The 24,098-nt window shown below is 46.4% G+C and overlaps 1 protein-coding gene across 7 annotated transcripts in view; it reads right to left on the bottom strand.

Moving 5' to 3' along the window:
* Nucleotides 1–24,098, bottom strand: part of NEK6 (NIMA related kinase 6) — a 65,049-nt gene that overhangs the window by 14,486 nt on the left and 26,465 nt on the right. For 5 of the 7 annotated variants that reach the window (XM_087914427.1, XM_087914428.1, XM_087914425.1 and 2 more), the window contains 6 exons: nucleotides 21,218–21,339; nucleotides 14,411–14,539; nucleotides 13,367–13,429; nucleotides 3,864–3,974; nucleotides 1,035–1,143; nucleotides 29–136 (listed from right to left, as the gene is read on the bottom strand). In XM_087914427.1, the coding sequence (XP_087770553.1) occupies nucleotides 29–136; nucleotides 1,035–1,143; nucleotides 3,864–3,974; nucleotides 13,367–13,429; nucleotides 14,411–14,539; nucleotides 21,218–21,307 (610 nt within the window). In that variant the 5' untranslated portion in view covers nucleotides 21,308–21,339. The remainder of the gene's footprint in view (nucleotides 1–28; nucleotides 137–1,034; nucleotides 1,144–3,863; nucleotides 3,975–13,366; nucleotides 13,430–14,410; nucleotides 14,540–21,217; nucleotides 21,340–24,098) is intronic. The other 2 variants (XM_087914429.1, XM_087914424.1) reach the window with 1 other exon arrangement.

Here is a 24,098-nt window from a genome sequence, read left to right as displayed (position 1 = left end):
GGTTTTTTTGGGGGTCTCCCCGCTTTACCTAAGGAATGTGCAGCAGTGGTTTTAGAACTGAAGAAGCGGCCCAGGCCGAGGTCTCCCAGCTTCACGACTCCAGTAGCTGTGATGAACACATTGGCTGGTTTGATGTCTGGGAGAGGAAAGAGAGAAAGAGAGAAAGAGAAATCAGAGGTCAAGAAAGAGATTTCTGGCTCCCTTGCGATCCTTCTCTAGCGATCAACTTACTCCATGAGTAGGGAGCGGGCGATTCGGTTTAAAACAGGCCCTTTTTAGCCTCTTTTCCAGGCTGTCCTGAAAGGTTTATTCGTTTTATTGATTTATTATACTGTACTTAGATGACAGCCCAACTTGCCGCTAAGCCGTGAAAAAACTTCCCGGCGAAACGAAGGACTCGATAGCTGAAAACGGCGAGACCAAGTGTTCAAACGCATATAAAAGACCGCTTTTATCTCCCCACCACCACCCCCATCCCCGGCCTTTTAACTTTTCCGGAAACCTGAAATCGTCTCTGCACAGAATATTAAACCTGCTACTTAATTCCGAGAATGTCAGAAGGACGATGAAGAGAATGGAGGAGGAGAAGCTTTGCTGGCACTCGTTATCTTCCCGAAATCTGTCTTTTTCCTGGGGCGGGGTGGGGGTCTAAAGCCTCAAAGACCCCCCTCCAAAGAGAAAGAGGAGGTCGTGGCTCCCTGCTGCCCCATAACTCGACACACCCCTATACACACACACACACACACTCCATGCCGAGGAGAGGGGGGCACTGATCCTGAGGGGGTTTTTGGGACTCGCGACGGCTGGTGGAAACTCATTGTTAGTAGTGGTCAGTTCAAGACAGGGTGTTTTGCAATGGGACGTGAGGAAAGAGACACTCCGTTCGCCCCGTTGCTGCCCCCCTTCCCAGAGAAGCAGGAAAACGCCGGCACGTCCGCGGCATGAATTATTCCGCAAGGCAGAGGCTTCCTAAAGGCGACCGTTCTTCTGCACAAAACAGAACATTTTTAAAAAGCGGCGGAATTCAGGTTTACCTCTGTGCATCACCCTGCGGGAATGCATGTGTTCCACCGCGCTGCACAACTGCACAAAGTATTTCCAAACGGTCCGTTCGGGGATGAGCCGTTTCTGCTTCTTAAAATACTGGAGGGAGAAGTAGACAAAAAGAAAGGGGGGTGGGGACAGAGAAAGAGAGAGAGAGAAAGAAAGGACAAATGAAACAAAAACACACACACCGGATGAAAAGAACGAACAGCGGTCGCACGCAGAGAGTTTCCCTGCGGGCCAAAGTCCCACCAGGAAAAAGGATTTCGGTCCGTTCCAGATTTTAACCCTTCCGACCCTCAGCGCAAGGGGCTCATTACCAGCATTATGGAAACGAAGCTTCAATAGGTTTGACATTTCCTTAACGGACACCCGTTATAATTAGCCTTCGTCTCGTTAATTACCTCGCCGAACATATTTAATGCCGGAAAACAACAAATGTCTGCCGAGCTTAGCCCAAGGAACAAAGGATGCAAGTATGCTTTTTGTGCGCGGGAAGGAGGGGAGGGGAGGAAAAACTACCAGCACCAAGTCCTAGATATTCATGGCGGTTATTAACGCCTCTGAGAATCTTCTCTGCCTGTTTGCAAGCAAGCCAGTTGCTCCGATGAACTCCGCTGGCTCGGATCGAGCGTGCAAACACGGCGTCAGATGATCCTGGAGAACGCAGGTTACAAGGGGATCTGGGGAGATTTGTGTCAAATTAACCCGAATCGCAGTGTGTGTCTGTCTGTCCTGGGTTGGCTTGAACCCCAAATACTATCCACTCCAGGAAATTCAGAATTCCGCTCTTTAAAAGGTATGGATTTGCGTGGCATGAATTCCGAGGTACACATATATTTCTCCAGCACTGACAATGGAGCTGGCCAAGGCTACAGACCTACTCACACCCCTCTGCTATTTTCCAGGGGCTTCCCCCCCCCAAAAAAAAATTCCAAACTGGGTTAAAAATGAAGTGTGAAGTTTTGAAATTACTGTTTCCCAAAATTTGGCACCTTTAAGATGCGTGGACGTCAACTCCCAGAATTCCCCAGCCAGCACTTTTAAGATATTCCAAGGATTGAATATAGAATAACAGAGTTGGAATGGACCTTATTGGTCATCTAGTCCAACCCCACCCCCCACCCCCGCCCAAGCAAGAGACCCTACACCATTTCTGACAGATGGCAAGTCCACGTGTGGACTTACACTCCCAGAATTCCCCAACGGGTACTTTTAAAATGTGCGGATATGGGATGGAAAACTAGAACAGCAGATAATTCCTGGATCGACCATTTTTAAGGGATTTGAGATCATTGAAAGGAGCTATTTTAGCAAAAAGCAGGTGTGGTCTTTTATATAAGCGGACCTTGCCAATTCTATTTGTTCACCTAGTATTTTATTTTGAGATGTTTTCAAAAACAGACTCCTCTTTTTAGGGCTGGGACCAAACCACAGAGCCATCTCCACTTCGTATCTATTTTAAAGTTAAGCCGCCACGCAATTCCTGGCGTTTTTTATTCGTGTCTTTGAGAAGAGCCATGTCAGAGGGAAGTACACGGAGTATATATCTATCAGATCAATATATATAAAAAATAAAATACTAGGTGAACAAATAGAATGGAGCCTTCCAACAAAGAGATTCAAAGCTGTGCCTGGTTCAAGACCACACAGGCATCCAAAACGCAATCTAACCCATGACATTGTTGGAAGAGAAGACAGTCTAGGCGTTATTTACGAAAAATTAGGGGTTTGCTCTCGCTGAAGTATCTAGAGAAGAGGACTCCAGACCACAATTAGCAATCTTCTTAAATGTCATGTCCAAAAAGATTTTCCTGACATTTAACAGTAAAGCCAGTGCTCTCCAGTGGGTAGTATAGCGAGCAACCCCAAAGTTACATCAGTTTTAGAACGCTCATAAATAAGGAGAGTGACAGGGCCCCAGCTAAACAGGGCCTGGGTTTGGCGAGTAAGGGAATGTGTTTTTCAACAGCTCCCAACTTCTTCTGAGCATTTCGGCTTGGAAGGGAGGGAGGGAGGCAGGGAAGGAAGAAAGGAAAGGGGTGGAAATGACAGGGGAGGAGGAAGAAAAGAAACGACGGAAGGAAGGAGAGGAAGGAGGGAGGGGAGATAGCAAGAAAGAAAGGAGACGGAAATGACAGGGAGGGAGGCAAGGAAGGAAGGAAAGAGAGGGAGGGAGGGAGGAAAGGAAGGTATGAAAACTATTGGGTGTGAATAAAGAAGGGAGGGAGGGAAGGAAGGAGTGGAGAAAGGGGAGGTAGGAAAGAAGGAGATGGAAATGACGGAGGGAGGCAGGGAAGGAGAAGGAAGGAAGGAAGACGGAAATGACAGGGAAGGAGGGAGGCAAAGAGGAAGGAAAGGAATGTATGAAAAATATCTTGGGTGTGAATTAAGAGAAGGAAGGAGGGAGGGAAGGAAGGGAGAAGAGGAGAGGAGACATAGGAAGGAAGGAAGGAAGGAAGGAGATAGAAATGACAGGGAGGGAGGCAGGGAGGGAAGAGGAAGGAAGGAAGGAAGGAAGGAAGGAAGGAAGGAAGGAAGGAAGGAAGGAAGGAAGGAAGGAAGGAAGGAAGGAAGGAAGAAGAGGAGACATAGGAAGGAAGGAGATGGAAATGACAGGGAGGGAGGCAGGGAGGGAAGAGGAAGGAAGGAAGGGAAGGGAAGGGAAGGGAAGGGAGGAAGGAAGGAAGGAAGGAAGGAAGGAAGGAAGGAAGGAAGGAAGGAAGGAAGGAAGGAAGGAAGGAAGGAAGGAAGGAAGGAAGGAAGGAAAAAGTAGAGGGAGGGAGGGAGGAGATCCCAAACCTTCAAGCTGATCTCACCTTAATCATCTGAGAGAGGTCACCAGCGTCTGCAAGCTCCAGTACAATGTTCAGTTCGTTGTCCTCAATAAACGAATCCAAATACTTGATGATGTTGGGATGATTCAATTGCTGTCAAAGCCGAAGGGAGAAGAGGTTGTCTGAATGAAAGGGCACCTGAGGACCATCAAAGAACTCAAGGGCCTGAGACAGGAGAACCCTTGCAGTGGAAGAGACGGTTCAGGTGATGGGAGACCCAAAGGAAGCAACCTTGAGAAGACAATCCTCCAGCCTTAACCAACCCAACGAAGGGCGTTCAGCCCTCTCCAGGTCCCTGACTCTACAATCCAACTGCCGAAACCCTTGAGATGTTTCTCCTAACCTTCGAGGGACGTTTCCCAGCCTTGGAAGGGTTGCTATCAGCCCCATCAAGTCTTCTCCTTAAGGAAGCACCTTCCATTCCTCTTGATAGGCCTTCATGTCTAGCACCCGGCTGCCAACCTGCCCAGCCTCCACTAGTTGGCATCCTTCAAACGAATAAAGAGGAAGGATGACGCCTCGCCATGTCAAAACAATACCCCAGTTCAGGCGGCTTCAATTTGCATTCCTGTTTTTAGTAATCGTGTCATGCTGCTGACTCATTTATAATCTCTCTCTCTCTGTCTCGTGTGTGTGTGTGTGTGTGTGTGTGTGTGATTGCCAAGATCCATATTTCTCCTCTCAACTACCATTCCCCTAGTGTGTAACTTAGCATTTTGCCTTGGTTAAATTTGTCTGCTCCTCCGACTGCTTGTCTGTAACTATCAAAGGTAGGACACAGGTGTCACCGATGACCTCAATGGAGGAAAAACCCTTTTTCCCCAAAATGAGGTGGAAGATAAATTCCCCCCCGCAAGCCCACTGCACCCTTCTAGGCACAATATATACACCCTGTTTTCCCAAAAAATATGACCTACCCGGAAAGTAAGTCCTAGCTTGATTTGTACGCATGCGCCCAATATAAGCCCTACTCCCAAAATAAACCCTAATTAAGATCTTGCCCACTCCAGAGTGGATGGATAAAAATTAAGCTAGGGTGGGGATGGCGGGATGGAGCTGCCCTACTACTTACCTTTGGACAGTTGTAGCCAGGCTTCGCACAGCCCAACACCTGCCTTGCAGGCCCATTTCATCTGCAGGTGGCGAGGCTTTCTTGAAATCCTCGGTAGCTGATAACAAAGCTCCAGACCGATCCAGAGCTCCGTTATCATCTGCAGAGGCCTTCAGGAAAGCCTTGCTGGCTGCAGAAGACGTTCCTGAAGGCCTCTGACAGAGAAAAGGAGGTCGGGGGCAACGTGAGCAAGTGAGGTTAGTCAGTGGAGGACAGCCCCCGAAAATAAGACCTGGTGCCTTTTTTGGTGGCAAAATAAAATATGAGACAGGGTCTTATTTTCGGGGAAACACGGTATGTATTTGCAAACCTTTATTTTCCCAAGGGAAAAAAAAAAAGACCTTATAATTCACTTGGAATCAACTCTTCCCTCCTTTGCAATTCTATTTTAACTTTTCAGATTTTGCAATTATTCCCAAGTCCGAATCAGAAATATCGGGAGCCACAACTGACAATCTAAATGTCCCTAGGAAATTTAACCCTTGAGTAAAAAAAAAAAAATCTCTCTCATGAGGCACAAAATAAGAAATGTGCCTCATTTTCAAATTGTGCTATCTTGTACTCAAGGCCGCCCCTGTTGTGAAGAACAAATGAAAATGAAATGTACTTTCACAACTGCAATTACTGCATTTCTCATTTTGCAGACAAGCAGGAACTTCTCACTTCCGTTTTCTGCTTAAAAGCCAAGAAAAGAGAATTGGGGAAGGACAAGGCTCAAAACAAACCGAGTTTGCACTGGCACTAAGCCATGGCTTCCCCAAGTCGACCGAACTGACTTCATCATCCTTATGACCCACCAGCTGAGGAGAAATATACTTGGAGAATGAAGAATTCTTGCCAATGAGAATCAAGTAGGAACAACAGATGCCTTTTGAACATGGTGAGGGCCCCAGGGGATTCTGGAACTTGTAGTCTGGAGGCCTCTAGGGACTGGGTTAGAAGAAGTTCTCACTAGAATAGGGTCCTTCTGTGCAGAACACATCAATGGGCCTTCATCTCCCCCAAAATAAATGTTCTACACTGCTTTCCTTCAACTGCTGAATTGATGGATCAAAGCCATCAGCCAGGCCTTCCAAGGTAAGGCGAATAATTCATTACTAATACTACTAATAATCTCAGGTCCTTGGTAAAGACTCGATAGACAAAAATGCTTGCTGCAAGAAGATCGCACAGACTACCAGCAGTGGCATGACAAAGTAGCAACAATAGCGCATTGGAAGATCTGCAAGAAATATCATGTGCTTGCAAGCAAGAACTGATGGCGCCATAAAGTAGAGTAAGTCATAGAAAATGAAGAGGTTAAATTGCTCTGGGACTTTAGGATTCAAACAGACAGACACCTGCCACCTAACACACCAAACCTGTCGATAAGAAAGACAAAAAAATAGTCTGGAGAGTGGGTGTGGCGGTGCCTGGAGACAGCCGAAGGGAAGAGAAAGATAATAAAATACAAAGACCTACAAACGGAAATAGAATGACTGTGTCAAAGGTAACAAGGGCAGCATCAATAGTAGTAAGTGCAAGAGTAGCACCAACAGTAATAAGCACCTTGGGTGCAGCCCTAAAACAACTGGAACGCCCCTTGAACACCTTCACTGGCATTGACAAATTCGCCATCAGTCAATTACAGAAGGCAGCGTTACTTGGAATAGCTTCCATCCTGTGACGATCTCTGTGACAGTGTCAAATATCCAGATTTGCTTATCCCAGGTCCTTGGTAAGGACTCGATAGGTAGACAAAAATGCCAAGTCTGAATATCTTGCTGACTGTGAGATTAATAATAACAACAACAACGACATGTTAAGCTTGAAACAAGCTTACGCTGTTGCAACCATTATCGCTTCTCGACTTCCCAAAGGACAAGGGGAGACGGAAGGGTGAGAAGGAATGCGGGCTCCAGAATTCAAAGAGCAGAGCCATGAGAGCCAAGAACACATCTGCAGGGGTTGGCCAAAACCAGAGACTCTTTCTCATAACAATACAACAGCACTCAATTGGACAATGTGACCTGCACTAATGGAGGGGCAGGGGGCAATTCTTTATGGTAATTATGTGGATTTGCGTGGGAATTAGTTAGAGCTGGTTTTACCTTCAGTAGTGCTGAAACGATGTCCTCGTTTTGCACGGAGATTCTGGCAGGTCTAGGAGTGTGTTCACTTCGGTTGGGATCAGTGGTGGGATTCCAAATTGCGCGCTACTGGTTCTGCGGGCTTTGGGCGCAAGCACTCAAAAGATCACCTGAGCTGGTGTTTAGCTCAGCTGAGGCACGGCATTTTGCTCTGCCGCATGAATCAGCTGAGCTAAGAATCAAGGGAGTAAAGGATGGGAAAGAGCAGCGGTGAGTGGGCAGGGCCAGTCAGAGGTAGTATTCTGCTACCGGTACACCACAACTGGTCCGAACCAGCTGGAAACCACCTCTGGTTGCGATCGTCCATCAGGACGGTGACACTATTATTTTCTGCTCTTCTGCATTTCTCTGTTCGTTGTCTCCAAATGCCTTGCGGGATAGAAATCTGATTGAAATTGTGGTTCTACTTGTCAAGAACAAGCGGACCTACCCCACGATGTTTTCGCTGCTCTCCCAAACACCACCAGCCCGACCCAAGAGCCCTCAGCTGCTCCTCATCTCTTCTACCAGCACCTCCAGGAAAAATAAGGGCGCCGAATCTGTGCTTCCCCCCCCGCTCCCCAGGCAACTGCCTTAGGACCGATGAAAGCAGGATGGCACCTTTGCATCAGCTCCATCTTAAGCAGTGGTGGGATTCAATTGGTGTAACAGCCGGTTCACGGAGTGTGAGCCAACCAATCGCCGGAACAACCAGTTCATCCGAACCAGTCCGTACCAGCTGAATCCCACCCCTGATCTTAAGTGCAGAGAAACCCACCAGACGCCAGCTTGTTGTTGTTGTGGTTGTGGGTTGTGGTTGTTGGTGTTGGTGGTGTTTGGGTCTTCTTTTTCTTTTTCTTCTTCTTCTTATTATTATATACCGTCTGCAAGTCAGATAGCCTGGAATACCTGCTTTGTACGCAAAGAACGAGCCCACGAAAAAGCAGGCAAAGATAAAGGCAGCCGCTAAATCAAAGCCGGAATGCTTACAGGCAGGCTGTTGATTACAACTACATTACAGCTTCCCTTTTTCTCCTGGCTTCGGAATGGGCTCCTTTCCGTCTCCTCGGAGCACCTCTCCAAATGAGACATCTGTGCACGGAAGGGCTTCGGCCTCTGAGAGACCTCATGTTCTGATGCCATTTTGCCCCTCCAGTTCCTAAAATTAGAAGCGTCATGTTGCCCAGCAGGATTTGGGGAGAAGGAATGCGTAACAGAGAAGTTGGAAGGGAACTCGGAGGTCTTCTAGTCCAACCCCCTCCTCAAGCAGGAGACAACGTACTATCTGGGGGGAAACACCTGTCCAGTCTCTTTCTTGAAAACTTCCGGTGATGGAGTACCCACAAAATTTTGGAGGCAAACTGTTCTACTGGTTAATTATTTTCATTATTAGGAAATTTCTCCTCAGTTCCAGGTTGCTTCTCTCCTTGATTAGTTTCCATCCGTTGCTTCTTGTCCTGCCTTCTCAGGTGCTTTGGAGGATAGTTGGAAATAATCTTCTTTGTGGCAGCCTTTCAAATATTGGAACATTGCTATCATATCGCCCCCAGTCCATCTCTTCTGAACTTTTATAGAAAGGCTACTAAGGCTTTATATAAATACTTCACACGATTAATAGATTGACCAGAAGTTGTGGCTGCTCCCATCAGTGGAGGTTTCTAAGAAGAGACTGGACAGCCACTTTTCTGAAATGGGATAGGATCTCCTGCGTGGTGATGGACTAGAAGACCTCCAAAGTCCCTTCCAGCTCTATCCTGATTTTGAATTCTGATTCTTCACTTCTCTTGCGACCTTTCCACCGTAATTCCAGAAGGCCTCAAAGCCTGCTAGTAACTTGGCCATCTCAAATACCTAGAATGTGCCTGAAGCTTTGGTGGAAGTTTAAGCCTCTCTGTCCTCCTTCATCCCCAGTTCAGAGGAGCATCGCAAGAGGTTGCGAAATCTGCATAGAGGTGTACTTTTTTTTTTTTTTTGCCAAGGGGGCCCTTCAATTATGGAAGAGGAGTTGCCGTTATTGATTTGACAAGCCATTAGCGGCGGCTGGAGCGCGAGAGAGAGCAGTCCCGTTGCTGATGCAGGCAAACCACTCCGAGGAAAACCTCGAATAGCCTTGCTCTCCGAGACCCGACGGGGGAAAACTCTTGGCACCTGCATCAAATTATCCGAAAGTGCTGATCTACCACGCATCGTTTAAAAAAAAAAAATGGCTTCCCCAGTTTGACGTGAGGCGTTTTTGCTCTGGCACGCTCCAAAGAGGGATTTACGTCCATCTTGGGCACAAATCTGTCAGATTCGATCGGGCCTCTCCTTCGAAAACACGGATGGGTTTGAAAGAAATGCCCAATGGGGAGAATTTAACTAATGGATCCCGGGAACCTTTGTAAACACAATATGACTTCCTGTTGCAGGCTGAGCAAACAGCTCTGTACGGATTTGACCACCAGAGATGACTCTAATGCTTTCTAACAAATTGGGTGAAGGCGCTGAGAGAGAGGCCAATTGACAGGACCCCGTCCAATTGAGAAAGATCTTCCGAGGCAACTTCTACTGGATCTTCAAATGGGTTAAGAATGAGGGGGTGTCTTACTTCGAGGGACGGGTTCATGGCTTGGTTTCTTGAGGCCAAACTGGTTTTCTCCCAGGCTCCATTTCAGCTACATGAAGAACAAACCATCTAATTGATTCCTCTTGCCAAGAAAGATCGGCCGTCTCTACCACAAAGCTCTCATTGTTCTCACCAAGGCTTCCTAGACCGTAATTACGCACACGCTTATTTTAAAAACAAGTCTTCTTTTCTTGCAACGCTGGGAATTGTTTTCACTCCCAGCCTGTAATGAATCTCAAACAGTCCCTTGAGATAAGCACCCACCTTTCTTTTCTGTGAAGTGCTGCCAAGAACAGAAGTGTCCAATGAACTAGGAAAAAAACCCAGCCAAAATGCAAAGAGCTGCAAGAATGAATCTGAACTGAACAAATGACTTTGCTTCCTGCAAAGGTTTCTTCACCTTTGCCTGTCCCTCATACCTTATGGGAAGGGCAATCACCTCCCAGCCTTGCTCCCAAGTCGTCCCTTTTGTCTTAGCTGCTCTTGCCTTCTGGCAGCTCTGCACATGTGTGCACTGGGAACAGGCTCCCCTTGTTCCTCTTCCTCGCTGCTGCCAGACTCCGGAGGCTCTGGAGTCAGCACTCCATTCCCAGATGGCCCTGGCCCTATCTCTGCATCGGAGATGAGTCCCACCACTGTTGTATCCTCTGAAAATTTAGCAATTGTATACTAGCATGAGTGGGAGTGGAGTATAGAGTGAGGGACTCAACATGTAATCCTGTGGTGTACCGGTGTTAAGAATAAGGGCTGAAGAGGTATGATGACCTAATCTGACCCTCTGAGAGTGGCCAGACAGGAAATCCATCATCCATAGGCTTGTGTTACCTAGTTGGGTCATGAAACGTTTGGGAGAAAATTTGCCAAGTTCAGAGAACACCAAAGGAGACCCCCCACCACACACACACACACAGTTCAACCCTGAGCTAATAAATATTCTCATGATCTATTAGTATTAGATTTCATAAATAAAGAGACCGGGTGCAAATATAATGGTCAGCCCTGCCCGAGCTCTCCGTCTCTTTGTTCACAGCGATCTAGGTCAAAATCTTCACTTTGGGCATTGAGATACACGGAGGCCTTAATTAAATCCAAAAGTGGAGGGGGGGGGGGAAAGAAAAAAAAAATCCATTAAAACGCGTACAAGGCATTGGAGAGAACGTGCTAATTATCCCCGTATCATCTCCGTACATTTTTCTCTTCACAGCCCAGCTAATGCAATATTCACAACTTAACATCTGGTTTCCTGGTGAGGTTGACACGGGGAGATCTGTAGCTGCCTTCAGGCCGCTTACACGGGTGGGAAGATCTTGATTCCCTTGTCACCCCCGAGCACTCCCCGTTTCACTCACCCCCTTGATTCTAACCGGTGTGGACACCTTGGCTGAGCTCCATCCTGTACCATCTGGGGAAGCCGCTCCCCCGCAGCTTGCTTTGGCGGAAAATTAGCAGCGTCACGCTGCAGCTCAGTATCTCCCTCTGTCCCTGTTGGAGTCTGACTCCGAGAGAGGGGAGGAACAGCCTACGGGGTGTTGGGAGTGTGGCTCCGGAGGTTGTGGAGGAAACTGGGGAAGGGCGCAGGCTGGCTGGGCAGTCCGAGGAAGACCCAGGCTCACCCCCTCTTCATCTTAGGGCATGCAGGGAGGAGCAGATAAGGGAGAAATGTGAGTGGCGTGGTCTATGGGGGAGGAAGGGGCCCTGATCCCCTTCATGGGCTGCAGCTGGGAGGACTGTTTAAAAGGACAAACTGTGCATGGCCCAGTGCTGGAAGCAAAGCGTGTATTATTCTTGAGCTTATCTGTGTTTTGGCTTCCTCCCAACTGTGGTGACTGCTTATCTGGTAGAAGTCTGCAATTAATCATCCTTGCCTGTATTCTTTCATTCTTTCTTTGCATTCTTTCATTCTTTCAGTGTGTTGGGTTGGGTTTTTTATTTTGAATTATCTTTATCTTGGGTTCGGACTGCATTTACTCCCTCCGTAAAACTGTTTTCTTTAAGAGTTTGATATCCTGCTGGGGATAATTGGGCACCGGGGCCAAGTTGGAGGCATGAAAGGAACGTTATTCTATTTTTGTGACTTGGGTTATTTTTGTGTCATGCCCCCGGTCATCACACACACACACACACACACACACACACACACACACACACCGTCTTCGATCTGGCAACCTTCGCTTTCCCATCGTTTTCCACTTAGCGCCTCTCAGAAACCCCGCTCAGATGCGGCCTCCTCTGTGGGGGCAAAATGAGTGCCCGTGGAAGGTGGCGGTCCCTTCCCTTCTTTGGAAAGGAAGGACTTGCCAGTTCAAAACAATGGCAAGTCCTTTGGGGTTCCCGAGGTGCTCCGAGCATGGCAGGTTTTCCTGCAGTGTAAGATTCTGCAGAGTTTAGAGCAGCGGTCCCCAACCTTTTTTGTACCACGGACCAGTACAAATGATCCACGGACCGGTACCGGCATCAGCACGCACGACCAAGGCAAGGCGAGCCGAGCGACCGGCCAGCCAGCCATCCCCCGCTTCTCCCCGCCACCTTCAACTCCTCCTTTGTACCTTCTCGCGGTCGATGGGCTTTTCGGGCTCTTTCTTAATCTCCTCCTGAGTAACGCTAGACTCCACCGCCATCAGGATGGCTCTTCGTTCAAAGCCGCCCCCCCCCTTCGATGAAATTAAGGCGCAAGGATTCCTTCAGCACCCAAACGCCGCTTTCCAACCGGTGACTGACAAGCTCACCCGGAAGCACTTTCTCAAGCGCCGTTGAAACAAGATGGCGGCGCCCACCCTACTTTCATTCTGAAAGTACTGAACTTTCTGGTTTTCCTTGGAAGAGGTTTTGTTTCTCATCCAAGAAGCTTCTTCAGTTCTGACTGACTTCCATCCTCCACCAGAACTGAAGAAGCTTCTTGGAATGAGAAGCAAGACCTCTTCAAAGCAAAATCAGAAAGTCCAGTTGCCTCTTGAAAAAGCAACTTTGGGACAACCAGGACTTGGAGGATGGAGAATCTCCATAGACATGGGCCTGTTTCAGCTTCCAGTGGGGGGAAAAATGACAAAAGCTGTATATGTGGGTGTGTGCCCTCCTCGAGATAGACCTCATTGGACCACATTTGCGGAGAGATTTCTGCAATGAGCTCTCAGATAAAACAACCGAACCGTTTTTGCAATAATAGGCCGGGAGCATAGTGCATTCTTGACATCCTGGCTGCCTCTCAAAACACAATTTAGAATTCAGAATTGAACGGGAAGGTTACCCCCAAGGATTGGTTTACTATCCTGAAAGCAGCTCCCAAATCGTGCAGGAATCTGTAAGTCTTTTGCCAAACTTCTACTGGAGCAAATAAGTTCTTATAAATGACCGTCGTTTATTTTGGCGACGGCTTCACGAACAGATGTGAAATCATAAGATGATGATAAAAAATAAAATAAAAAAATTACTACTGGTTCTGTGGGCGTGGCTTGGTGGGCGCGGCAGGGGAAGGATACTGTAAAATCTCCATTCCTACCCCTCCCCGGGGGGAAGGAACTAACTACTCAAAATTCCCGCTACCGGTTCTCCAGGACCGGTCAGCACCTCCTGAACATCCAACCTCTGTCGCTGCCCCAGGTAACGATGCAAAATAAACACCTCTCCGTTTTAATAAGCATTCAAGCTTGGAGGGGATTCTTACCTTCAAAAGATCTATTTCTTTAATGCAATCTTGCCTGGCCTTCGCATCCATCATCTCGAATATCTTCAAAAAGAGGAAGGGAAGGGAGGAAGGAGGGAAAAGTTGCATGTTTAAAAGACTGTCACGAAACAAGAATCTCTCAATTCATAAAAAGGCTCTTAACCCCCTTTCTTTTCAAACTTGCCTGCACCCCACTCCTCACAGTTCTTCAGGCTTAAATAACACCCGCGCATAAAGCAAAGCAAAGCAAAACAAAACAAACAAACCCTAGATAACAATGCAAAGAACAGCATGCAGTTCGTTTAATTTCTCAAGTTCTCCACCTGAAAAAGCAAAAACACGAAAAATCGAAGCAACTGTCATCCGTAACTGAATGCAAATTTTCGAGAATATGCTGAATGCACCAAGAAAAAACATTTACGAATCAAGACCCAGCACATTACAAACGGTTTTTCTCTTGACAAATTGGTTTCTTCTGCACCTAACAGGTACTAATTGGAAAACAAAAAGCTCTTAAAGCCAAAATCCATTTTTGGAGCTCAACTGGCTATATTTTATGAAAGTGGATGGACCACACTCAAGGTAGGCCTCTACTATCCTGGCAATGATTTGTTCAACGGCGGTTTGAAGATAACAACGGTGCTGGGAAAAGTGACTTACAACTGGTCCTCACGCTTATCACCATTGCAGCATCCCTGTGGTCACATCATCGACAGCCAGCAAGGAGACAGGATGACCAGGCTGACAATGAATTCCCAGGTTTTTTACCTGTACCAAAGATGCTTTTATTTTTTTAAAAGTCAACCGCACTTCGTTTTTCCTTGAAGAGGTTTCGCTTCTCCTCCGAGAAGTTTCTTCAGTTCTAGTTAAATGGTGGAAACGGATGAATTTATATTCAATCAGAACGGAAGAAGCTTCTCGAAAGAGAAGCGAAACCTCTTCAAGGAAAAACAAAGTCCAGGTGCCTTTTGAAAAGAATTTTAAAAAGCAGCTTTCGGACAACTATGATCTGGATTACTTGTTTGTCTCCATGGACGTTCTTACCTGCACTTTTTTTAACGCCACCGGTTTTCTGTCCAGAAGACAAGTCGCTCTGTAGACCTCACTGAATTGTCCTCGCCCAATTTTCTTCTCAATCTGAAAATCTGCTAAAGTGCAGCGATAGAGGTGTCTCTGTTTGAAAGAGAGAAAACAGCAATGAACGGGATGGAATTTGTGCGCATTTTATATATGGGACACGCCAAGGCGGCATCGCTTGAGGTCAACTTGACATTGGCTTCTCCATTTGGGTTTTCCTTTTTCTAACACCCCCTGAAAAATATCACCTCTCGCTCTGTGCCAAATATTATCTTGACTTTCACCACGGTTTCCCTGCACCAATCTTCAGATGAAGTCTTAAACAACTACAAACATTATGGGTTCCTTTTCTGTAACTTAGTGCTTCGTTCTTAGGACAGAAAGAAACATTTCTCTGACACAACATATAAGGTTTGTAATGCAGAAGGAAATATGGCTTTTTCTATCTCCAGTTGTGTTACTTGGGAATTTATGGAAGCAATCTTCCACAGAAAGTCCTCTCCTTGATGTATTTATAGGCATGGAGAAGAATATCTGAAGTTCCACCACCCTGAAAATAAGACCCTGTCTTATTTTATTTTATTTTTGCCACCAAAAAAGGCACCAGGTCTTATTTTCGGGGGGATGCCATCCATTGACTCACCTCACTTATGCGCATTACCCCCAGCCTCCGTTTTTGCTGTCAGAGGCCTTCAGCAACTTCTTCTTCTGTGGCCGGCAAGTCTTTCTGCAGCCGATAAAAGAGCTCTGGATCGATCCAGAACTTTGTCATCAGCTACAGAGGCCTTCAGGAAAGCCTTGCCAGCCTTGCTGGCTGCAGAAGAAATGGGCAGAAGTCGGGGTATGCGAGGCCTGGCTACACCTGTCCAAAGGTAAGTAGGAGAGCAGCTACACACACCCATCCCAACCCTAGCTTAATTTTTACCCGTCCGCTCTGGATAGGTAAAAATCAACTAGGACTTACTTTCAGGGTAGGTTGTATTTGAGGAAACAAAACCAGAAAACCATTAAGCTAATACAAAAAGGTCCAGAACGGTGTTCCTCAACAGGGAAAAATGCAGGAACACTGTTTCTCAACCTCAACAATTTGAAGATGTGTGGCTTTCAACTCCCAGAGTTCTCATGCTGGTTGGACGAATTCTGGAAGTTGAAGTCCACGTATCTCCAAAGTTTATGAAATTTGGCCACGGTGGTCCGGAAAAAAAAGCTCATGTTTCCTGGGTCCCAGTGGGTCATCGCAGAAGGCAGAGATGGTGTTCTGACTTAGGCTTCCTCAGACAGCATAAAACACAATCTTAGTGCCAGCGAAACCTCTTTTATTTCCACGGCGGTGAATTACATTCATTCACAGCCTACCGGGCTTCCCAAACAGTCTTTCGGGGCAATGTTTATAAACACCCACCATATTATCACCCTTGGAATGCTGCCAGAGAACTAATTGCCAATGCAGGGCGAGGCCAAACTTGACACAGAGTCGAACAGAACTTTTCAAAGCTTGAACCGAACTAGTTGCTTCCTGCAAAGGCTCCCGTCCCGCTTGCTCCTCTTTTATGTCCTATGGGAGGGGCCAGTTATCTCCGAGGTGGGGCCTTACTCCTGAGTCCACCCTGCTTTCTCAATTGTTCTTGCTAGCTCTGTGCATGGGCAGGCTGGGAACCGGTTCCAGAAGCTCTCCTGCCTCACTGCTGTCTGAGCCTGAAGGCAGCTGATGACTGCCAGCCTGCCCTGGCTCCATCTCTGCCTCCGATGCAGAGCCCTCATCCAAGCCCTCCTCAGCCTCCAAGCCTAGCCCAGGTTCCTCCTCAACCTCCTAGCTACTGCCCGACTCTGCTATAAGCTCCGTCAGCCACCGGCGGGCCACAACAGATGGCTTCTTCAAACTCATGGAGTCATCCGCTTGCCCATCTGATATAGCAGACGGTAGAGGATGGACCATGAAGATCTGGAAGCACCACGTGTGCAACGTCAATATTCCGATGCAAGTCAACCTTGGAAAGGGAGGAACAGGTTATCCGAACGAACTTCTCCGTCTGAGAAACAAACCGTGGTGGGGGAAGCACGTTATTTCCTGCGCTGTGGTTCTAATGCCTTAAAATATGGCTTAAGAAAAAGAAGTTGGCTTGTTGAGACCCATTCAGGTTGGGTGGATGATTGAGAGCTTTGGAGGACAAAAAGCCTTAATGAAACCCACGCAGCCAGAGAAAAGAACCCACATCGCAGCCCAAAACAAAGGAACAAATCCAGGTCAGGTCAAAACTTGCAAAAAACGCCCCCCCTGGAGACGAGGAATAATCCATGTTCTGGCTGCTTTTGAATAGCTACTGCTAATGTGGGTTTACATAGTGAATTTCTTAAGTGGGAGAGTAAGTACATTAAAAATGGCAGGCAATCAAAGGCACGTTTGACAAGCTAAACTCTCTCTCCACATCCTTCTATTATTAGAAAGAATTAGTGGGCGGTGAGGAGAGAGCGGTCTATCAGTGGTGGGATTCAATTTTTTTTTTTACTACCGGTTCCGTGGGTGTGGCTTGGTGGGCGTGGCAGGGGAAAGGAGACTGCCAAATCCGCATTTCCTCCCCATCCCCACTAACCTGCTTTCCAGCTCTGTTCTCCTGGGCAGGGCAACCAAAGGAGACCCAGCCGATCAGCTGGGACTCAATGAGAGGCAGAGAAGAGATGGGGTTGGCGGGGCCAGTCGGAGACGGGATTCCGAACTACTCAACATTTCCACTACCGGTTCTCCAGAACCGGTCAGAACCGGCTGAATACCCACCTCTGGTGTCTACCCTTGGCAACGTTAGGACATGTGGACTTCAACTCCCACAATCCCCCAGCCACTATGAAGTCCGTAAGTCCTAGACTTGCCAAGGTCGGACACCCCTGGTGTAGGCACTTGTCTGAGTAGACATGGTAGTTAGGATAGAGGCCATGATTTGCCCTGGATAAGCATACTTTGGCAGACTCAAAGCAAAGCAAACTTTATTGTTCACCCTCTGCAGTGACTGAGAGCAAAGACAGTTCTCCAGTTACGACCGTCACTGAGCCTCCTCGTTACAACTGCAAGTCATGACGATTCTTAAGCAAGGTGTCCACGGGATCACCTTGTTTAACAATCTCCATCTCGGCTCACCTCAATGCAGTCATTAAGCGACTGCACGGGTCATTAAGTGGAGCACGGATGCCTCACGGGTGGGGGGAGGCCCACCAAGAACAAATACATTGTCCTTTAAACCTTCTTTCAAGTCAAATATTCCACAACGAATAGCAAAATACACCCCAGCACACATCTCATAGGTTCGTACCCCATATTAAACTAAGTCTGTTTAACCATGATTATCTGAACATTATCTGTCTTTGACTTGCAATGGTTCATTTAGCAACCGTTCAAAGTTACGACGACACTGAGGAAAAAATTGTGTTTCACGTTTATGACTGTTGGAGAATCTCTACGGTCACATGGTGAAAATTCAGAGGCTTGACAGCTGAATTTCATACTTATGAATCCACTGCTGTGTCCCAGGGTCTACCATCTTAACCAGTGGAATGGTTCACTTAACAGTGGCGGTCAGGAAAGTCGTAAGATGGGAGGAAACTCACTTAGCCAACATTTCACTTAGCAGTTTAAGGTTTGGGCTCAACTGTGGTCACAACTTGAGGACTACCTGTATATGGACAAAATTGTGTAGCATGGGAACCCAGCCACGAATATTGTAAACCAGGGAAAAAACAGACTTTACGTGCAACCAACGCTTTTGTGAAGGTTATTCCACCCATGGGTGGAAAGGAATAGGATAGAATAGAAGCTGGAAGGGACTTTGGAGGTCTTCTAGTCCAGCCCCCTGCTCAAGCAGGAGAACCTACACCATGTCAGACAAGTGATGGTCCAGTCTCTTCTTAAAATCCTCCAGTGATGGATCACCCATGATTTCTGGAGGCACCAAAACAATCAACAGACGGGGACAAATTTTTAAAAAAATAGAAACAGAAGGATTGATTGCTATAAATGCCTCCATACCAGCCTCTCGTTTAAAATTACAGCATTCTCAGGAGTGAAATATACAGTGCAAAATTTAAGTGGTTTTTTGTTTGTGTTTTTTAAGCTTAAGATGTTTACATTGAAAGTTTATCTGAACATATCTCCGGGGAACGAGGAATCCTTCAGAAGTCAGTTTTATTGCCTTAGCGGGTATAAATCTAACTCAAACCAACATTAACCAAAATCAATTTGGTAGATTAATTGCAAGCCCTAAAAAAAAATATGCTAAAAGAAACAAACCTAATTTTTCTTTTCTTTTTTTGCAGCAAAACAATAAAACGCAGATTAGAAGTTCCTCATTTGAGTTACTTGCAGCCAATAAAATTTCGATGTTCCTGCAACATTGCAGGGCTGGTGAGAAACGGCACTGGCAGCAATTACATACCAGCCCCATATATAATTACGTCCTCGTTTTCTCTAATTAGAAAGTCGTTTGTCACAAAGAATAGGCTGGCTGAAAAATGGTATATAAACAGGAAAGGGGGTAGGTGCAGTTATTAATCCGCCTTTGAAATTTGTGGACATGTCCAAAAACATGACTAAAAATACAACACAAACTTGGTGACACCCAGCAAATTTTTCCAAGCCTAAGCGGAACCAACTTTTGTGGCTGTTAAAAGTTGTGTTTAAGCATCCCGTCTCCATCCAATGTCAAATGCACCGTATTCTTTCCTCGATTAACACATTTTCCCTCCATCCTTCTTAAAGAGTCGCTCGCGGCCTTGAAAGTTCCTAAAGAAACTCGCTCCAAAATTTCGATTGTCTTCGCGGCCTTGCTTTCACAACTCCAAGAATTACAGATTTAATCCAAGGGGAGACCAGCCAAAATTTCATTCAAAAAATAATATTTTTTTTAAAAAAATAACCAGGGTTGACAATAAGAGTCAAGTCAACAAGAACCCAGAATTATCTACCGATAATTACCCTTAATCATGTTATTACAAATAACAGCATGCCCTCTTCAATGCTATGTGTGCGTGTGTCTGTTGTGTAAGAACACATCCTAATCTTGTTCGTGGAATAATTACACGGGTTCCATTCTGCCAAATGAGACTGTAATTAACCCTAATTGCTCAAAACGTAACTTGGCTAATTCAAGGAGATCAATTACTATTAAATGACTTAATAAGACAAATTGCTGCATTAGAGAAGGGGCTGGGCGCAGAAAAACCCGCATTTATAGGCAACTGATCATTGGTGCAAATTCCATAGTTGCGCTCAAGTAGCTCAGCCACACACTCTGGTCCTTGCACAATCTCTCCGCACCGACGGGGTGAATGCTTCTTCGGGCTCAATGAATAATTCAGCTATGGACAACAACTGGATGGTATGTCGCCCATCAATCGAGAAAACACAGTGGTGCTCTTTTCAGCCTACCATATTTCCCCGAAAATAAGACCCTGTCTTATATATTTTTTTTGCTGCCAAAAAAGGCTCCAGGTCTTATGAGATCCCCCGACTAACCTCACTTGCATGCCTCACCCCCAGCCTCCTTTTCGCTGTCAGAGGCCTTCAGGAAAGGTTCTCTTCAGCCAATAACAGAGCTCTGGATCGATCCGGAGTGTTATCAGCTACAGAGGCCTTCAGGAAAGCCTTGGTGACTACAGAAGAAATGGGCCGGCAAGGCAGCTGTCGGGGTGGGCGAGGTCTGGCTACAACTGTCCAAAGGTAGGTAGTAGGACAGCTCCACCCTCCACCATCCCCATCCTAGCTTAATTTTTACCCGTCTTACTCTGGAGTGGGCGGGATCTTAATTAGGGCTTATGTTGGGCGTACGTGTAAAATCAAGCTAGGACTTACTTTCAGGGTAGGTTGTATTTTGGGGGAAATGGGGTAAAAAGGCACGGTTGCATGTGTTATGATATCCAGTGACCAAATAGCTGCAAATGAATCACAGAGGAGAAGGCCCGACCTTACAGAAATGAAGAAAACATGGTGGCTACTCAACAGAGCTTGGCCAAGAATGAGAAGGAAAACAGGTGGAGAACAATAAGCCCAACTCTTCTCTAAGAAAACTTCACAGCAGGGTTGGGCCTCCTCCAGATAAGGCGCTAAGACAGAGTTGACGTGATACATGATGGAGGAACTCTTGTTCAAATACAATCGAAGTATTATTGTATTTCATTGGGGTTTTTTTCCCCCTTGAAAACATTTCACTTCTCATCCAAGAAGCTTCTTCGGTTCGAGGAGTCCATCCAAGAAGTTCTTCATTGAAGAACTGAAGAAGCTTCTTAAGATGAGAAGTGAAGCGTTTTCAAGGGGGAAAAAACAAAACAAAACCAAGGAAGCCCGTTTCCCTTTTTGGAAAGCACCTTTGGGACAACCATGGCCTGGATGACTGAGAATCTCCAGAGATAATTTAGGAAACTGACCATTTTTCCCTTGGGAGTGTGTGTGTGTGTGTGTGTGTGTGTGTGAGAGAGAGAGAGAGAGAAAGAAAGAGAAAAAGAAAAAGAAAAAGAGAGAGAAAGAGAAAGAGAGAGAGAAAGAGAAAGAGAAAGAGAAAGAGAAAGAGAAAGAGAAAGAGAAAGAGAAAGAGAAAGAGAAAGAGAAAGAGAAAGAGAAAGAGATAGAATGAATATAAATCCTAATTCTGGGGCTCTTTTTTTGTTTCAGCTGCTGATGTGGGTGGCCTCAGGGTTGGGAGTCTACCAGTTCGGAACTGGTTGTTACACCGGCTGAATCCCACCCACTGGGTGGCCTTCAAACCCAAAGGAGAATTCAAAATGGCTGCTTACCTGCGTGTCATGCTGATATTCTGGGCTCGCCACTTTGCAAAGCAGATTCTGGTCTCCCAGGTGGTGTGGATGGTTGTGTTGTCCTTCCATTGTAACATGCCAAGCCGTGTCTTTCAGCTGTACTGAAACAAGAACATCAGGATGTCAAAGAAAGGAGACTCACAAGGTTGGGTGCAAGGGAGCTGAAAGAGGGCATGTCACAGGTATCCCTTCCTTCCAGACCTTTCCTTGGCAAAGCTCTGGTGTTGAGTTCTTGTTGTTCTCAGAACTTTCCTGCAGATGGTTCATGACCAGCCTAGGTCATACAATCAATACAGGGGTGAAGTCGTCAACCAAGGGGCCAGGGACCACTGGTGGTCCGCAAGAAAATTGTGGTGGTCCACAGAGAAATGTCCCCCCAAAGCAATTAATCCAGGCTGCGTGGGAACCCAAGGCTTGTGTTGCTTGCATTGCGAACAACATGAGGTAGTGAGGGGAGGGGGAAAGGGCGGGGAGGGGGAACTTGCCCCATGTGCCTGGCCTGGCCACCGGGCTGCTTCTTTCCGCTTCCGCTTTCGGCTGCAGGCAAGGAAAGCAGCCAAAGTCTTCCTTTCTCTCCCCCAAACTCCACCAGAAATGAGTCTTTGGGACCCTGCAAGGCCTCCTGCTCCAAGAGGCTGAGGCAACAAAGACTCATTTCTGGCGGAGTTTGGGGGAGAGAAAGAAAGGCTTCTGCTGCTTCTGCTGTTTTCCTTGCATGAAGCCAAAAGTCTCTCCCTCCCTCTCTCTCCTCCCAAGAACGGAGCTGGAGACAGTATCCTGCGATCCCAAATAAAGAACAGTAGGAAAACGAGGTGGGGAATTTTCCTGCAGATTTTTTTGGGGGGGTTTCCCAGAGTCTCTGGTTCCTAGGATTTAAAATTATGAGTTTGGTGCTCCCTGAGGTCCAAAAGGTTGGTGACCCCTGACCTAGCTGGTAACAAACCAGCTGCTGGACAACATCTAAAGACAACCCCCCCAAAAAATATCTGCAGGAAAATGAGTAAAGTTGGCCAGAAAGTCTGCAAACAACCAAGTGTGGAGAATACCATGAACCCAACAATTCAACCTTAGCTCTTTCTCTTTTCTACCCAAAGCTCTGATGACCATCTAAATATCCCAAAATGTTCCTTATAAAGTCAGTACTTGGACCATTGGTTCCTTTCTTCTCTCAGTGCACTTCCTTTTAATTTGCTTGGGGTTGGTAGCAACCATCCATCCAAGAACCTCGCAGAACTTAAGTCAACTTAAGGTTGGGATAGCACAAGGTAAGGAGAATCAGGCAAGTAGCAAAACAGAAAATAAATAAATTTCCCACTTAGGAGCATGACAACCAAGGACTAAGGAAGCATTTCTGCAGGTAGATCTGCAAAGGAGCTCGCAAACACCGTATTATAGCTATCCCACCTACGGTGCCAACCAAGAAAAAAAACACACACCAATAAATCTTTGCAGAGAGAAATGAAAAACCCGACACACAAACCAAACGTCTTTGGCTGCTCTTGGGACCATTTTGATTTTAGGTCAGGCAGTTTCAAAGATGGGGAAAAAAAGAAAAAAACACCTTGTCAGGAGGAAAGAGAGAAAGAGAGAAGGGAGGAGTGGGAAACGGTTCAATTTAACCAAGTTCCAGGAAAAAACACAGCTGAAACAAGAATTGAAACCTGGTTCTGGCATTTCCTCCGCCTCTTGTCAACTACATGGAAATCAATTTTTCCTGAAGTCAAAAGACTTTGGGGGTGACACAATTATTGGCCTGTGCATGTATTAATTAAGCTTTTCCACTTTCAATACATCCTCCAGATATGATCTGGAGGGGAACTTCAAGAGCTCATTTTAAAAGAAAACCATGACCAACCAGAGGCATCAAAACTGTAAAAGCCTTTTCTTGACCTGCTGCTATTGAACCACATTTTCTCCTTTTGCCCATAAACCATCATCTGTCAAGATGCTTTGCAAGACTCCCAATGTTTTCAAAACCACGTCCTCCGACTGGTGTCTGGATCAGTGGTGGGATTCAATTTTTTTTTACTACTGGTACTGTGGGTGTGACTTGGCGGGCATGGCTTGGTGGGCATGGCAGGGGAAGATTACTGAAAAATAGCCCTTCCCTTCCCACTCCTGGCGGAAGCTTATTACAAACTCCCCCTTACCTCCCCGCCCCACTAACCTGCTTTCCAGCTTCATTCTCCTGGGCAGGGCAACCAAAGGAGACCCAGCCAATCAGCAGAGACTCAATGGGAGGCGGGGAATAGATGGGGTCGGCGGGGCCACTCAGAGGTGGGATTGGCCCGTTCTCCAAACGGCTCACAATTTCCGCTACCGGCTCTGCAGAACCGGTCAGAACCGTCTGAACACCCACCTCTGGTCCGGATGGGGATCGGTAAACACCCTGGGCCACTTATTCCCAAGTGACTTTTATGGTCTGTTATCTTGCAGCATTTATGCCACGAGATCTTGTAAAGACAATTTCACTTGTCGGTTAGTATTCTTGTGACAATTTCAGTGACTCAACCTTTAAACCTCATCCGTCATGCAGAACAACGCTGGCAACAAAAGCGATAGTAATATACACACTTCCTCCTGGCAGAGCCCAATTACTAGCTGTGTTCTTTGTACTATTATAATTATTACTATTATTATTATTATATAAAATACAAAAGAAAATATGGGAAAGGAAGGAAGGGAAAAGGGTAGGGCAAAAGGAAAAAAGAAAGAAAAAGTCTTGACTGATGCAGTAGAATAAGATAATAGCATCAAACCTCAACTTTTTACTTTTTCGGTTTAACACTGAGTTATAATTATAAAATATTGTAAAATGCAGAGTACAAAAGTAAATAGAAAAGCAATGGGAGGAAAGGAG

The sequence above is a fragment of the Pseudonaja textilis genome, chromosome 17 (genome assembly GCF_049901715.1).
Source record: "Pseudonaja textilis isolate UNSWEBS1 chromosome 17, rPseTex1.2, whole genome shotgun sequence".
NCBI lineage: Eukaryota > Metazoa > Chordata > Lepidosauria > Squamata > Elapidae > Pseudonaja > Pseudonaja textilis.
Note: the sequence above shows the minus strand (reverse complement) of the source record. Positions and strands in the feature narration are given on the sequence as shown.